Source organism: Mauremys reevesii, linkage group 2 (genome assembly GCF_016161935.1).
Source record: "Mauremys reevesii isolate NIE-2019 linkage group 2, ASM1616193v1, whole genome shotgun sequence".
In the NCBI taxonomy this organism is placed as follows: Eukaryota; Metazoa; Chordata; order Testudines; family Geoemydidae; genus Mauremys; species Mauremys reevesii.
In genome coordinates this window covers 248,202,722-248,216,473 of record NC_052624.1, presented here as the reverse complement: position 1 = coordinate 248,216,473, position 13,752 = coordinate 248,202,722, and the positions used below count along the sequence as shown (strand labels likewise).

At 44.3% G+C, this 13,752-nt stretch overlaps 1 protein-coding gene, 1 long non-coding RNA gene and 1 other non-coding gene across 3 annotated transcripts; all 3 read left to right on the top strand.

Annotated features, from left to right (window-relative positions):
- The first annotated feature begins 8,148 nt into the window (after nt 1-8,148).
- Nucleotides 8,149-13,018, top strand: RPL30 (ribosomal protein L30). Its single transcript, XM_039521939.1, has 5 exons — nt 8,149-8,255; nt 8,337-8,387; nt 9,565-9,710; nt 11,377-11,507; nt 12,835-13,018. Exons 2-5 carry the CDS (start codon nt 8,367-8,369, stop codon nt 12,882-12,884), a joined length of 348 nt encoding a protein of 115 aa, XP_039377873.1. The 5' UTR covers nt 8,149-8,255; nt 8,337-8,366; the 3' UTR covers nt 12,885-13,018.
- On the top strand, nt 8,412-9,130 carry LOC120396815. Its single transcript, XR_005593406.1, has 2 exons — nt 8,412-8,859; nt 8,985-9,130. It is a non-coding gene; the product is annotated as an uncharacterized LOC120396815 (long non-coding RNA).
- Nucleotides 12,361-12,488, top strand: LOC120399722. Its single transcript, XR_005595321.1, has one exon. It is a non-coding gene; the product is annotated as a small nucleolar RNA SNORA72 (small nucleolar RNA).
- Nucleotides 13,019-13,752: the final 734 nt, after the last annotated feature.

The following is a 13,752-nucleotide window of genomic DNA, read 5'->3' as shown; positions in this document are numbered from 1 at the left end:
CTGCCCCCCCACCACACCCACACTTCCTAGGGCGCTCGCAATGGTTGCAGCGTTAAACATAAAATAGCAACAGATCCAAGAGCTAGAACCAGAGTCTGGAAACCAGCCCCACCAACACTGGGCTAGAGCAGGAGGGAAACTACAAGGGAACCCCTTCTAGTTTCAGTATCCGAGCGGTGGGGAATGCAGAAAGTCAACCTTGCACAGAGCAAAAATGTGAAGAGTAACGATTTTTTAATTGTTTCAGGTTTAATGATCGGATAAGGCCTCTAAGTAGCATTTACATACAAATAAAACAATACACAAAATTTAATTTGACTTTTGCAAATTTTTCATTAAAATCTTTGCCAAAAATATACCAACAGTAAGTGTGAAATCTTGATTTAAGACAATTTATTCAAGTCTTTTAATTTGCCTTGTACAGTTTTCATTATACTACATGTGTATATATTTTACAATATACCCTTAGAAGGCTGAGCCTGCAAACCGTCCACTCACAGCAGTAGTCTTTACTCACCCAAATACTCCTATTCAAACCCCTTTTTGGAGGACTTTGTAGTCTCATGCAAAGTGCATCCCAAATCACTTTACTTTTAAATTTACATACTGTATAATCATTGACAGATGGTCAGGGAGATAAGATATGCTTTACAATGAGCTGGAGAGTAGATTAACTAGACCAACAGAAATTTTGTTCCAGTTGGTTGAAGCTACAGATTACCACAGTGATGAGTGTCATATAATACTCCAGGAGGAATTATGTGCCAAAAAATAAAAAATTCTGTGCACAATATTTTAAAATTTTGCAAATTTTGTCAAAATTACACTATACAATCATTTAAATTGTAGTTTAAATTATTTTGGTAATTTATTTCAAAAATACCTGTCAGCAAGTATGTCTAACAATACAGACACACACAAAAATTCCCCCAGAAGTAGAGAGTTAAAGAAATCCCTATGACAATCCAGTTCCTGCTTCCTCTGCCCCTTCCCCCTAGAGCCCAGCTGGGGAGCCAGTCACTCACATCTTTTCCCCCCAGAGCCCAGAAACTCATCCCCGGACTCCAGCAGTGGGCCCCCCTGGCCCAGACACTCACACCCTCTACCCCCCAGGGGACAGCTGCAGGCCCTCGGCCCAGACACTCACAGACCCTACCCTCCTAGAGCCCAGGGATCCAGAGGGAGAAACAGACTGATGCTGGGTCCTGGGCTTACATGGAGTTTCCTGTGCGCAGCTGCCACCTCCTTCCTTCCAGGCATGCTGGGAATTGTAGCTGCTGGAAACCCTCCAGTTCTCTTCCCCTCCCCAGCCTTGTCTTCTATTTGCAACCTGGGCTCTACTGGGTCCAGCAGCCCCTAGTGGTGGCCAAAGCTCTGCAGCCCATTACTGCGGGGAAGGGGGAGAGGAAGAAATTCTGCAAAATTCTAAATTGCGCAGTGGTGCAGAATTCTCCCAGGAGTAATATAAGAACCTAAATTGATGGACAGAGTAGTAGCCTCTTGAACCAAGAGTGTCAAAACTGTATGACAGAATACTGAGGAGGCAGCCATTGTTAGGGGAGAGGACAAGAGGCAAAATTACAAAAGAGGACAACAAGGTCCAGAGTCAACCCTTTTTCTCATATCTTCTTCATGAAGTAGGGAAGCAAGATTCCCTTGAAGCTGGGGTAGCCAGACCACCACTAGGAGTGCTTAGGGGAACTCATGCCAGAGTGATCATCACTACACTTTTTGAGTGAATGCAGCAAAAACTCCCCTCTTATGTGGGCTATATGGAGTTTCTTCTACAGCACCGTCCACCTGAGTGCCCTGCTGTGACAGCTCAGAGGAAAGGGAGTTGGAGAGTAGGGCTCCACATTTTCCCTAACCAGCCCATTTTCTTTGCACAGGCTAGAGGTCCTTTTGTTCCAGGTTCACACAAAAATTAAGACTATGGCTGCCCCAGGTGTGGACATGCAAAGGGAAAAAGTTGCATACACCCTCTTCACTCTAACTAGAACCAGGGCCTAAATCTGTAAACATAAGTGTTAAATTCTGCTCACATTTGTGTGTGTATGTAACCTCATTGATGTAAAAGGAAGGTGGTTTGGCCTACAGACTATATTTATGGCAGGATTTTTCCTTCCAATGTGAAATACGTATTGCCATATGTCTAGGATTTATAATCTATAATGACAACTGGATTATCATAAGTGTCAATACATAAACTAAAAAAAAGATGTAAAAACGAGTATGAGCTACAGAACAGGAGGAAGTAAAAATGTTTAGGTTGATGAGTTACATTAAATAATACATATACTTATAGTAGATTTCTTTGTGACTGTTTCCTAAGCCTGTTAATATTAGGTAGTGGGCAATGTAATGTTAGTAATTCTTTAACAAGCTGAAGCAATATTAATGTTTGTAGTACACTGTTGTGTAGACATGAAGTATCCAAGGAACTAACTAAAGCACAGGAGCTTCTGCAAACACAGTTGTTTTACAGAGAAAGAGGTGGGGAAAGCACTTCATTTTATCCCAAAGTGTAAGCCAGGAAATGAAAGCAATGAAAGAGAAAGGGGAAAAGGTGGGGAGAGCCAGGAGGTGTCAAACAGGAAGCATGAGCAACTAAAGAGGCAGTTTAGGCCGTAGACCCCGCAAGGGAGGCCGAACTCACCTAACTTAAAAAATAAAAATGAAGATAAGGGGTGCCGAGAAAAGGGGAGGAGAGAAAGGACAACTGAGGAGAAGAATGTGTTGTTTGGAGTTAAAAATTGATAATGAACAATTAGTGCCTTATGGAAAAACTTAAGATCATTCCATTTAGTAAAATGCCATCTGACAGAGTAAAATACATGGTCTGAAGTTTTCATAGTCATTATTTCTAAAGGCATTTACATGGAAACAGATCTTTGCTTTCTTAGACTCCTATCCTGCTGGTATCTGATGATGGAGTAGATTCTTGTGGGGCAACTGACAGGACTGAGGCCAAAGAGTTCACTGGCTCCAACTAATGCTTCCTTACTTGAGGTCACAATCCGCTGGTTGTGACATTAATTACGTTCGCAGCAAAAAAAGAAATATAGGATTAAGTCTTCAGATGGGCAATAAGCAGCATGAACAGAATTCTTAAGCAAAGACTGATCGTTTATGTGTACCTTTGTCCCAATAATAAAGTAATTATCTATAGAATATTATGTAAGTGGAAGGGCTAGTCCCTAAACAACTTTTTAAAGTTTTCCATAAGATGTGAGCAATGTTTTAAGCTTCTTAGGCCAGAACTACAGGACCTAACTTGTTTCACTCTTCCTGGAGCTCAGTAGCTAATTGTAATTTTGAACTTTTTAGGCAGTGAGCCTGCTGCAACTTTAGACTTCCTAGATTTTGATCCCCTATCAAAGTATTGTCCCAAACTCCCCGGACTCACTAGTCTTTCAAATAAGTCTATGAAAGTAGAGCGATCTTTTCCTCAAGCCGCAACTCCTTTTCCTAGATCCATAGGCTATTCTGTACAAAAAGAACAGGATTGCATAGGCTGGACAGCAAATTGTTTGAGAGAAAGTGCAGGCCAGATCCTCAATTGGAGTAAATTGGGTGTAGCTCCCTTGAAATTAATCGGGTGATGCTGATTTATATCATCTGAGGATCTGGCTTCATGAAATCCAACTTTTTTAGGTTGCCTGGGACAGCAAAACCTACAAGCATGGTTGACAGAACATGCTTCTTCCTTGCCAAGGAATTTGAAGAGCTTTTCACTAAGACTAACTACAATTTTTAGAAACCTGTAGATGTACACATTTCCTGATAGAATTTGGCACTAGGAAAATGTAAATATATGTTTTTGGTTACAGAGCTTTTAATAACATTTTAAACTTGGCATTTGTGTAGTACTCAATAAGAAAAGCCTCCTCTGCAAACCTGAAAATAACTGATCAAGAAGTAAAATTATGAATACTTGAAAATAGTATATGTGCAATACTGTATGCTACTTTCCTTGCCAGTTTAAACCTAGCTGCATTTAGTGTGCATATATCCAAATAGCCACAAATAGTTATTTAGCTTCATGATTTTCCCTGTATCCTGGCCATTTTCTCTTTTTTTTAAATCTTTGTAGTCATTGGATGGATAACACAAGAAATGTGAATGCTAATTCAGCAAATACGTATATTAGTAGGGTCCCAGACTCTAATGTTCTGAAACAATGAGCTATATTTGTTTGCCTGACAATAAAGGGATAGCATAGTACATGACCCGATGAAAATTGGATGAACATGTTTGCATTTGCTTTAAATGTGATCATTATCAGAAAATGCAACCTGTCACTTTTAATACTCTTAACAAGTGCAAAAGGGAAAGTAATGAATGCAGATGCCCACATGGAGTTCTTATGTAACTGTCTTAATTCTGGTGGGGAAAATATTAAAAAACATTAACCTCATTCATCTTGTGTATTTTTCCTTTATCAAAATAAGTCCAATTCCTTTTACAAGATGCTCTAAAAATTAGGCTGGTCACACTGATAAAATAAAGATCATAGACCATATTTTTAAAAGAGCAGTTTCCATTTCTGAATGCATAATCCTACCATTTGGGGCTAATTATAACTTCAGGCATAACCCTGAGCAAGGAGTAATATATAAATAAATGGAACAACCCCTGCCATAGCCCTAGGAGATATGACGAGTGGCATTTGGCTGTTGGTGTTAAATCCCAGCAGTGGTTCCAAGTCCCATTTACAAGTTCCTCCCTCAGTTCAGGGTAACTTGTGCACCACACAGTCTGCCAATCTACTTCCAGGTGAAAGCCAAGGTGATAGTTACTATTGCCAATGCCCTGAATAGCCTGGCCCAATTTACCTGCATGATCACCTCTTCCTCACTGACTCATTGCTATTGGTCCAGTTTTCATAAGAACCCAGTTCACACAGAAATTTACAGAATGGTACATCTCTGATAACATAGATATCAAGTATTTGACACTACAGGTTTAGAGAGAGTTCAATGTATTTTCTTTCTTTCTTCACTAGAGGGAGTTCTTTTCCATTTTTATTATTCTCTCTCATGCTACCTGTGACGGCACATGTAACCACTGTACATGCTTCTCATTACTGTTGTGTAATTAAGTCATTATTAAGGCTCCGTGGCTGTCACTGAAGTCGCAGAAGTCAAAGATTCCATGACTTCTGCAGCAGCCAGTGTGGCTGACCCCAAGGCCACCCAAGCAACTTGTTCCAGGGCCACCTGCTCAGGGACCAGCTGGGGCCAGGATTTAAAGGTCTTCGAGCTCCCCGCAGGTGCAGGAGCCCAGAGCCCTTTAAATCCCAGCTGGAGCTGTGGCGGGTATTTAAAGGGCCCAGAGCTCTGCAGTGGCCGGAGCCCCAGCCCTTTAATTTGCCTGTGAGCCCCAGGGGCTCCCAGCCACCTCTGCAGCTGGAAACCCTGGGTTGATTTAAAGGCCCTGGGGCTCCCAGCCACAGCTGGTGTCCCAGGGCCTTTAAATCTTGAGAGGCCCCACCTCTTCTGGTTGAGGCCATGGCCTCCTGAGGACTCCTGCAGTACCAGTAAGTTACTTTCACTCCTGGAGGGGTATGATGTGGGACCTGATCACTTCCCTACCCCCACCCCACTTCACAGCAGTGACACCCCCCCATGGTACACATAGTTGTGGGGCACCTCACCACTACCTGCCCTTAACATGATGGAGTCTTGTCTGTGCCCACTGTGGACCAGCTTCTTGAAACCAACAGCCTCTGGCAGCACAAGCACTGCCTTCCAGGCCTCACTCTCTCTGTACAGGTAGCAGTAGGCATACACCAACCCCCAAGTCCTCAGACCATTTCCCCACAGCATCCAGCCACTTATCCACTGAACACTCTCAGAAATGCCAGGCCTGCTTTTCCCAAAGGAAGAGTACACCACCTGCTTGCAAGATTCAACTCAGGATGACCTCTCTGCTTAAAACCACCACACTTAGATTGATAAACTTACTCTTGCTTTCACTATAAATACAAAGAACAGCAATTCAAGGGATAGTAAGACCATTGAAAACAAAGGCTTACATATAAAATAGAATGCAAGTTATGATTTTGGAGACTAAACTTAACAGGTTACCCTCCGGTCTAAAGAAGTTTCTCACCCGAAGTTCTCACCAGTGTTTTCAACTAAACCTGACTACAACCCCCCTCTTTCATGAAGCAAAGTCACTGTCCTTTTACTTACTCATTGAAGAGTTCTCAGGTGTCTTCTTTATCCCCCACACACATAGCAGAACAAATATTTGATGTGCACTTCAGGGAAGGGAAGGAAAACCCTATATTGATTTTTCTTTTACTGTTATTTTCTTTCTTTGAAACGCTCAAAAATCCTTCATTAACATTCAGTACAGACTAGTAATAGGAGACCCTTTGTGAACTATACAATACTTATTTTACATGTGAACAATCAGCTAGATAAACATTTCTTGTCTGACAGGAAACCTTCACTGTATCAGTCCCTAGACTGACTTTATAATTGTGCATACACTTAACTCCTTATACAACATGTGTTTCACACTAATATGGATAACCAATGTGACACTGGCTTTTATCTGGAACCTCACATGACATTCTTTGGTGAATTAGAATGCCCATACCAGACTCAGGAGATTGCTGTAACTTCTGTGCCCCTCCACTGTACCCCCTGCCTGCTGACACCAAGAGATTGCTGGGTCACAAGGAGGTTGAGTTGGGGAGAGCCCCACAGCATAGCTTCCTGCTCCAGCCTGTTAGCTCTCTGTAATGTCATATGAGAGACAGCCACATGCACGGAGGGCCCTCTCCCCTAGATGTCCTCTTCTCGAATCTGGGCTGTGGCAGGCCAAATAGAGTGATCTGGCAGGCTGGAGGTGGTCCCCTGGGTTGCCAGTTGCTCATCCCCATTTTAAGTGATTTCTGTAAACAGGGATTTTATGCAAAACTATGCTTGAATAAATTGTTTAAACTATTTTCTAGTACAAAGAAAACTGTGACCAGGGGAGAAGGGAAAGGCAGTGGAAAAAATCACTAAAGAGCAAGAAAAAACAAACAGAAAACAGAGTTAAGGGTGAGTGGAAATTTATTTTCTTCATCCCTCTGATGAGGAGAGCACCTTCCAACAGGGAAACCGTAATGAACTGGGCCTCTGCCTCTCAGGGCAATCACATAACAATCCCAGGCCTGGGCTGAGACAAAGGACCAGGCCTCCACAGAATTACACCCCCCTTTCCCCCCCCCCAGCCAAAGAACCAACCTCTCACCCTGAGCTACTCCCCCCACCCCACAGGAGCCAGCCCCCTTACAGAGCCTTACCCCCCCCAAGCTACTCCCCCCACCCCACAGGAGCCAGCCCCCTTACAGAGCCCCACCCCAGCTACTCCCCACAGGAGCCAGCCCCTTACAGAGCCCCCAAGCTACTCCCACCCCACAGGAGCCAGCCCTTACAGAGCCTCACCCCCAAGCTACTCCCCACCCCACAGGAGCCAGCCCCCTTACAGAGCCCCACCCCCCCAAGCTACTCCCCCAACCCCACAGGAGCCAGCCCCCTTACAGAGCCTCACCCCCTCAAGCTACTCCCCCCACACCACAGGAGCCAGCCCCTTTACAGAGCCCCACCCCAGCTACTCCCCACCCCACAGGAGCCAGCCCCTACAGAGCCCCACCCCAGCTACTCCCCACCCCACAGGAGCCAGCCCCTTACAGAGCCCCACCCCCAGCTACTCCCCACCCCACAGGAGCCAGCCCCTTACAGAGCCCCACCCCCAGCTACTCCCACCCCACCGGAGCCAGCCCCTTACAGAGCCCCAGTTACTCCCCACCCCACCGGAGCCAGCCCCTTACAGAGCCCCCAGTTACTCCCCACCCCACCTCACCGGAGCCAGCCCCTTACAGAGCCCCAGTTACTCCCCACCCCACCTCACCTCACCGGAGCCAGCCCCTTACAGAGCCCTCCCCAAGCTACTCCCCGCCCAAGGAGCCAGCCCCCTTACAGAGCCCCAGCCCTGTCAGCGCCCCCAGCTACTCCCCGCTTTCTCCCGCCAGCCAGAGAACCAGCCCGCACAACTCCTCTCCCTCCTTCCAGGGAGGGACCCAAAACCGCGACAGGTCCCACCCTCTGGAGTCTAGCGCAGGCGTATTTCAACCCGGAAGGGGCGGAGTAAACTAATTATCGCGAGATTTCACGTCCAGCCGCGGGGGGATCTGCGCTGCTTTGTGGGAGTTTCTTCCTTTCTTGTTGCCCGGCCATCTTGGAGGCGCGTCTCGGGTGAGCGGGGCTCCGCGGGGCCGGGCCGGGGCGCTCGGGCCGGGCCGCACCAGGTCCTAACTTTTCCTCCTTGTGTTTCAGCTACCGCCGGACCCGACGCGAGGCAGCAACATGGTGGCCGCGAAGAAAACGGTGAGTGAGCGGCGCGCGCCCGGCGCTCACGTGGCGGCGGCGGTGGGAGGCTGCGGAGCGGCCCCGGGCAGCTGCCTCGTGGGGGAGGGGGCCGGGTCTGCCGAGGCTGCTGTTGAGAGCTGGGTGGTGGGGGAGCGGCCAGAGGTGCCCGGGCTGTCTCGGGGACGGGGCTAAAGGGGGACCCCAGGGAACGAGGGGAGTGAAGCAGGGCGCCCCCAGGCCGGCCACCGGGCTCCTTCAGCTCGTAGGACGTGCTCGCTCCGGCGCAGGGCGGTATCGCCCCTTGCTGTGGGGGGGCTGCCCCTCACCTCCCTCTCGCCTGTTTCTGCTGAGTCCCGGGTAGCCTCACGCCTCGCTATCACCGTCAGCCAGATAGTCCCTCACGTGTCGCTATCCTCATCTCCAGGCTCTGCTAGCCACCTTTGTGCGGTCAGGATTGGGTATTGCCTAATTATTCCAGAACAGAGTTTGGGTGAGGGTCGGTGCATTTAAGCGTCTGCTCTCATATGTTGCTCTACCTTGTGATTAGCATTGCATTTATTTTTGTACACTCGAAAGTATGGGTGTCGTGCTGTAAGATGTTCTCTGTAATTACAGAATTCACTTCCTAGCTGCAATATGCCACAAAGCGTTACAGAAAAATCACTTCAGCATCCTGTTGATAGTGATCACTGTCATTGTTATATTGCATGAAATGTATGCACAGAACAGGGCCTAATGGTCAGACTGCGAATTAGAATGGGGTAACTTGATGCTTCTTTCTAAACCTAGCTTAGCCTTGGTACATTGAAAAGGGACCTTTGCGTGTAGGATCCCACAGATATTCTGACACTAAAAAGGGTAGGGTCAGGCTGGAAGTTCAGAACGATACAACATAATTTGTATAGTAGCTTTTTAAAAAATTGTCAGTTAATTTCTCCTTGCATTTAAGAGAGAAATAAGGGGACTATCTCTTGAAATCTGAGAAATGTCATGTTGTGTTAAAACACACAATTTTTATTTTATTGGCAAGCTTTTTCTTAACTTCTTGGATATTTAGATATGAGCTACTTAATCTTTTCTACTGTAAATAGTAGAAAGCTTAGTGAACCAAAAGACTTGTTTAGTTAAAGCTCTTTACAATTGTTCATTCTTTGTGTTAATCTGCATTACTCCATATATTTTAACTCTGTTCCAGAAAAAGTCGCTAGAGTCCATAAACTCAAGGCTTCAACTGGTTATGAAAAGTGGTAAATATGTGCTAGGGTACAAACAGACTCTGAAAATGATTCGGCAGGGCAAAGCCAAGTTGGTCATCCTAGCCAACAACTGTCCTGCTTTGAGGTAGGTACCATTACATTGGAAATTGGACTTACTGAAAACTGGTTTTAGAAAGATACTTTATCCACATTTGCTTTATGCTATTCAGTGTGAACGTTTTTAGTACAGTGCACTGAACTGTCCTAGTTCTACAATGTTGTTATAATTGCTGCAAAACAGGGCTGGATCTCTGGTGCAAGTTGCACATGTAAACAGTGCAGAACTGAGCCTCTAAAGTGCTTTTAAATTATGCTTCCCAGCTTCTGTACAGCAAAGGAAGCTTATATTAAAGAAAAAACTTCCTACGGGTAATATGACTCAAATAAGGGTATAGCAAAGTGGTTGTTATACAGGTGGGGAAGGAATCTTAAATGGCTTCTTCTCTTATCCCCCCCCCCCCCCACCCCCTTCCCTATTTTGAAACCTCATGCTGGTCATCAAATAGGTGGCTTTGAAAAAAACTTTTTATGAGGAGTTTCAAGGTGCAGAAAAGGGATCCAAACCCTGTAGTGGCTGGAACTATTGGGGGTGGGGGGATAGGTTGATGTGGATCTGCACCTAATTTGGATTGCTGGGGGGGGACTAGTGGTGCTTGACAAGACCTGCTGCTCATAGAGGCCAGGTGAAAAAGGGGCAAGCTAGGAATGTGAAAGAACTGGCACAATTCACTTTAATGCCTCTCGCCACCAGAAGCCCAGGTTCCTGCTTCCCTGTCTGCTCAGCATCTGGCCACCTGCCTTCCCCAGCCCTCATCAGTAAGGCTATGTTTTAGTCACAGCCATTTTTAGTAAAAGTCATAGGTCACGAGGGGGTAAACAAAAATTAATGTCCTGTGACCTGTACTATATACTCCTAAATCTTGGGGTGCCACAGGTGCTCTGGGGGGGAGCAGCCTGGGATCATTGCCGGGGGCGGGGGGGCTGGCAGGCTCCCTGTCTGGTTCTGCGTGGCTCCCTAGAAGTGGCGATGTCCCTCCCTCAGCTCCTAGGTGGAGGCGCGGCCAGGCAGCAGTGGACTAGGAGCTGGGGGAGGGACATATCGCTGCTTCCAGGGAGCCCCACCGAGGTAAGTGCTGCCCAGAGCCCTCACCCCATCCCGTGCCCCCAGTCCTGAGCCCCCTTCCAGACCCAAACTCCTGCTGCTGCTGGGGGAGGGTGCGTGGTGGTGCAGGACTGCCCCAGGAGCAGCTGGCTGCTGCAGAAGTCACAAAGGTCATGGAAAGTCACTGAATCCTTGATCTCCATGACAAACTCACAGCCATACTTATCAGTTACAGGTTCCAATGACCAACCCATCAAATAGTCCCGCTCACTCCCACTTGCATCTCCTGTCAGCCTTTTTTCCCTGTACAATGGAGCCTACATGCTATTTGAGCAGCCCCTGGGGCCTCTCTTGGAAAAGATAACAGCACTAACCAGAACTGCCAAACCCCATTCCTGACTAACAGAATCAGACTCCTACATCCCAAAGCTGGGATTGGGAAGTCATACTCTCCTTGGGGGAAAGATGGTGACTGCCCCCCAACACAAACCTCAAGTGGAGGAATAAAACTAACTTCACTGCTCAATAATCTAAAACCTTGAAAGTGTAGTTAGGATTCAGACTGGTCTAATAACATCCTATTGAAGGATTCATTTGATGGGAATGAGTGAGTGTACCATTTTCTGATGTGTAGTTTTTTAATTCTCAGAAAATCAGAGATTGAGTACTATGCTATGTTGGCAAAGACTGGTGTGCATCACTACAGTGGCAACAATATTGAATTGGGTACAGCATGTGGAAAATACTACAGAGTGTGCACACTGGCTATCATTGATCCAGGTATGTATTCTAGCTGCTTTTGCTTACATATGACTCCTGTCACCACAAAACGTTCACTGGATTTGCCATTCTGTTTAAAACCAGGATTCAGGGCCTGGACAGGACTTCCAAGACACAGAACATAAAAAAAAAAGTTAAAGCTCATTTGCTTGACACAGCATGTTTTCTTTATTGGGCTTGCTTCACCTCAGCAACCTATTTTTCCCCACCAGGAATGGGGATCTTTCAGTTTGTGCTAATCCTGTTTAGAATTGGCCAGTTAATATGGCTTGGAAATATCTCTAACCCAGTTTTTTTTTTCTTTGACATCTAAGCTTGAAAGTGAACAGGATTGCTAAAAACTCTAACCCTTTTCATTTAAAACGATTGTCATCAGCAGTGAACAAAAATAATTACCATTGGCTGGTGATATCTCTAGGCCTCAAGGCTGACTGTTATAACTGCTAAGATGAACTCTTAATTAAGCAATTTCTTGTCTTTATTTTTCCCAAAGTATCTATAAACATAGTCCAGTCTTGCTCTATTTTAGGCTGTACCTCTGTTTAGTTGCTGCTTTGTCAACCACTTTGAATGGCTGCTTAAAGATGGATTTCACTGCATTTCTATATGTATCTGTACGGAGTTGTCATTGAGTGACCATTTCAATTTTCACTGTAGTTATCTCCTTATTGTGCGTATGATATGAATACAGTATATTTTGCTCTCAAACTAACTCCAGCAAAACCTAATTTATAAAATGCTGTTTCAGGTTAACTATTTTAATAGTTACATGAAACATTTTCTTAATTTTAGTTGTATAATTAAGCTCTTAAGTCTGTATAATACCTCTGCTTTTGAGTTGGTATTGCATCTACTGCAAATATTGTTGCTGTCCTGATAGTTCAATGATCAGGCTAGTCAGTTGTTATATTAAAACCTGCAATGTGTCCCCAGGACTTGCTTATTTCTCTAATTTTGTGTTTTTAATGGCTAGTGACATGTATGTAACTTTCATTTTGTGTTGTACATTAGTATAATTTATATAGAAACAGTTTTGACATCTTGATTTTTTTTAAAAGGAAAGCATTTATTGTATTATTAATAGTATACTTCTGAGTATGCTCTCTATCCTTCAAAACTATTCATTGGTGCCAACACTTGAGGTTTTTTAAATTTTATGTGATGGAATTTTCAAAAGCCAAGATGTAACAGATTTGTAAGTGGAAGATGTTGATCATTGTGGAATGGCAAACTTAAAATAGCTTCCAAATAGTTGTACTGCATTTGTAAATGGATTTTGCTGCCCCTTTCCTGGGATTTGATTATGGCTTATTTTTTCCATTTACAGGCGATTCTGACATCATTAGAAGCATGCCAGAGCAGACCAGTGAGAAGTAAAAGCTGGAGAGCTGTCACCCCTTCTATAATAAAACTGGTTATAGACTTGTTTTAAAAAAAAAACCTGTATTTTGTATTAATTATACTGTTGCTAGTTTGGGGCACAAGTTTGCAAATAGAGACTGATTACCATGGCTGTGCATCTTTTCCTGTTAGAAATGTGTTCTAAAAAAACAGTGAAACTTTCCAAAGGCTTTGGATTTGAATAGGGCAAGTAGAATAAGAATCCCTGAAAATCTTAATAGTTTGTGCTTTATTTTGTTTTGCATGGTTAATTAATTTAAGAGGAGTAGGACATAAATGAAATTAAGATTAAGTTTTTAGGCTGTTTTAAGGTGAGTCCGAGGTAGGAAAGCAAAGTGTGGGGTTGGGAGAATTTTGTTTACAAATATATAGAAGGAAGAGGCTTATTTGAACTAAAATTATTTATTTTTTTAAGATCTAGGAAAGAGATGAAACTAGTTGTTTTTTTTTTGGTTTTGTTTTTTTTCCAGTCCCAGGGAAGTGTTGGAATTATTTATGTAGGGTATAATTTAACCATAAAATCCTTTATTAAATCAAAAGACTGAATGGTATTTATAAAACTGCTCTAAATGTGCATAAAAAGCCTAAACAACAAGCAATTTACTACATTCAAGGAGTAACAAAACATTTATAAGAATTTGATCAAGATACTTACAAATGATGTAGGTACCCTGGCTTTAGCCCTCTATTGGTCGGCTCCAACTTGGTCAGGTAGGTATTAGCAGTGAATCCTTGAAGAGTTTACTTTTTTTATATATGCTTTAACAAACGTGAGATCATTACCAATTATCAGACCTTGTCTAATGGGCGATAGAAGAAAGTCCTTTATCTGGCCTTATTTACT

Excerpts from the sequence above, each read along its gene's own strand:
- RPL30 (XM_039521939.1), top strand. The coding sequence starts at position 8,367 with ATGGTGGCCGCGAAGAAAACG. Across the intron at positions 8,388-9,564 it reads TGGTGGCCGCGAAGAAAACG|AAAAAGTCGCTAGAGTCCAT; the intron begins GTGAGTGAGCGG and ends ACTCTGTTCCAG. Across the intron at positions 9,711-11,376 it reads AACAACTGTCCTGCTTTGAG|AAAATCAGAGATTGAGTACT; the intron begins GTAGGTACCATT and ends TTTAATTCTCAG.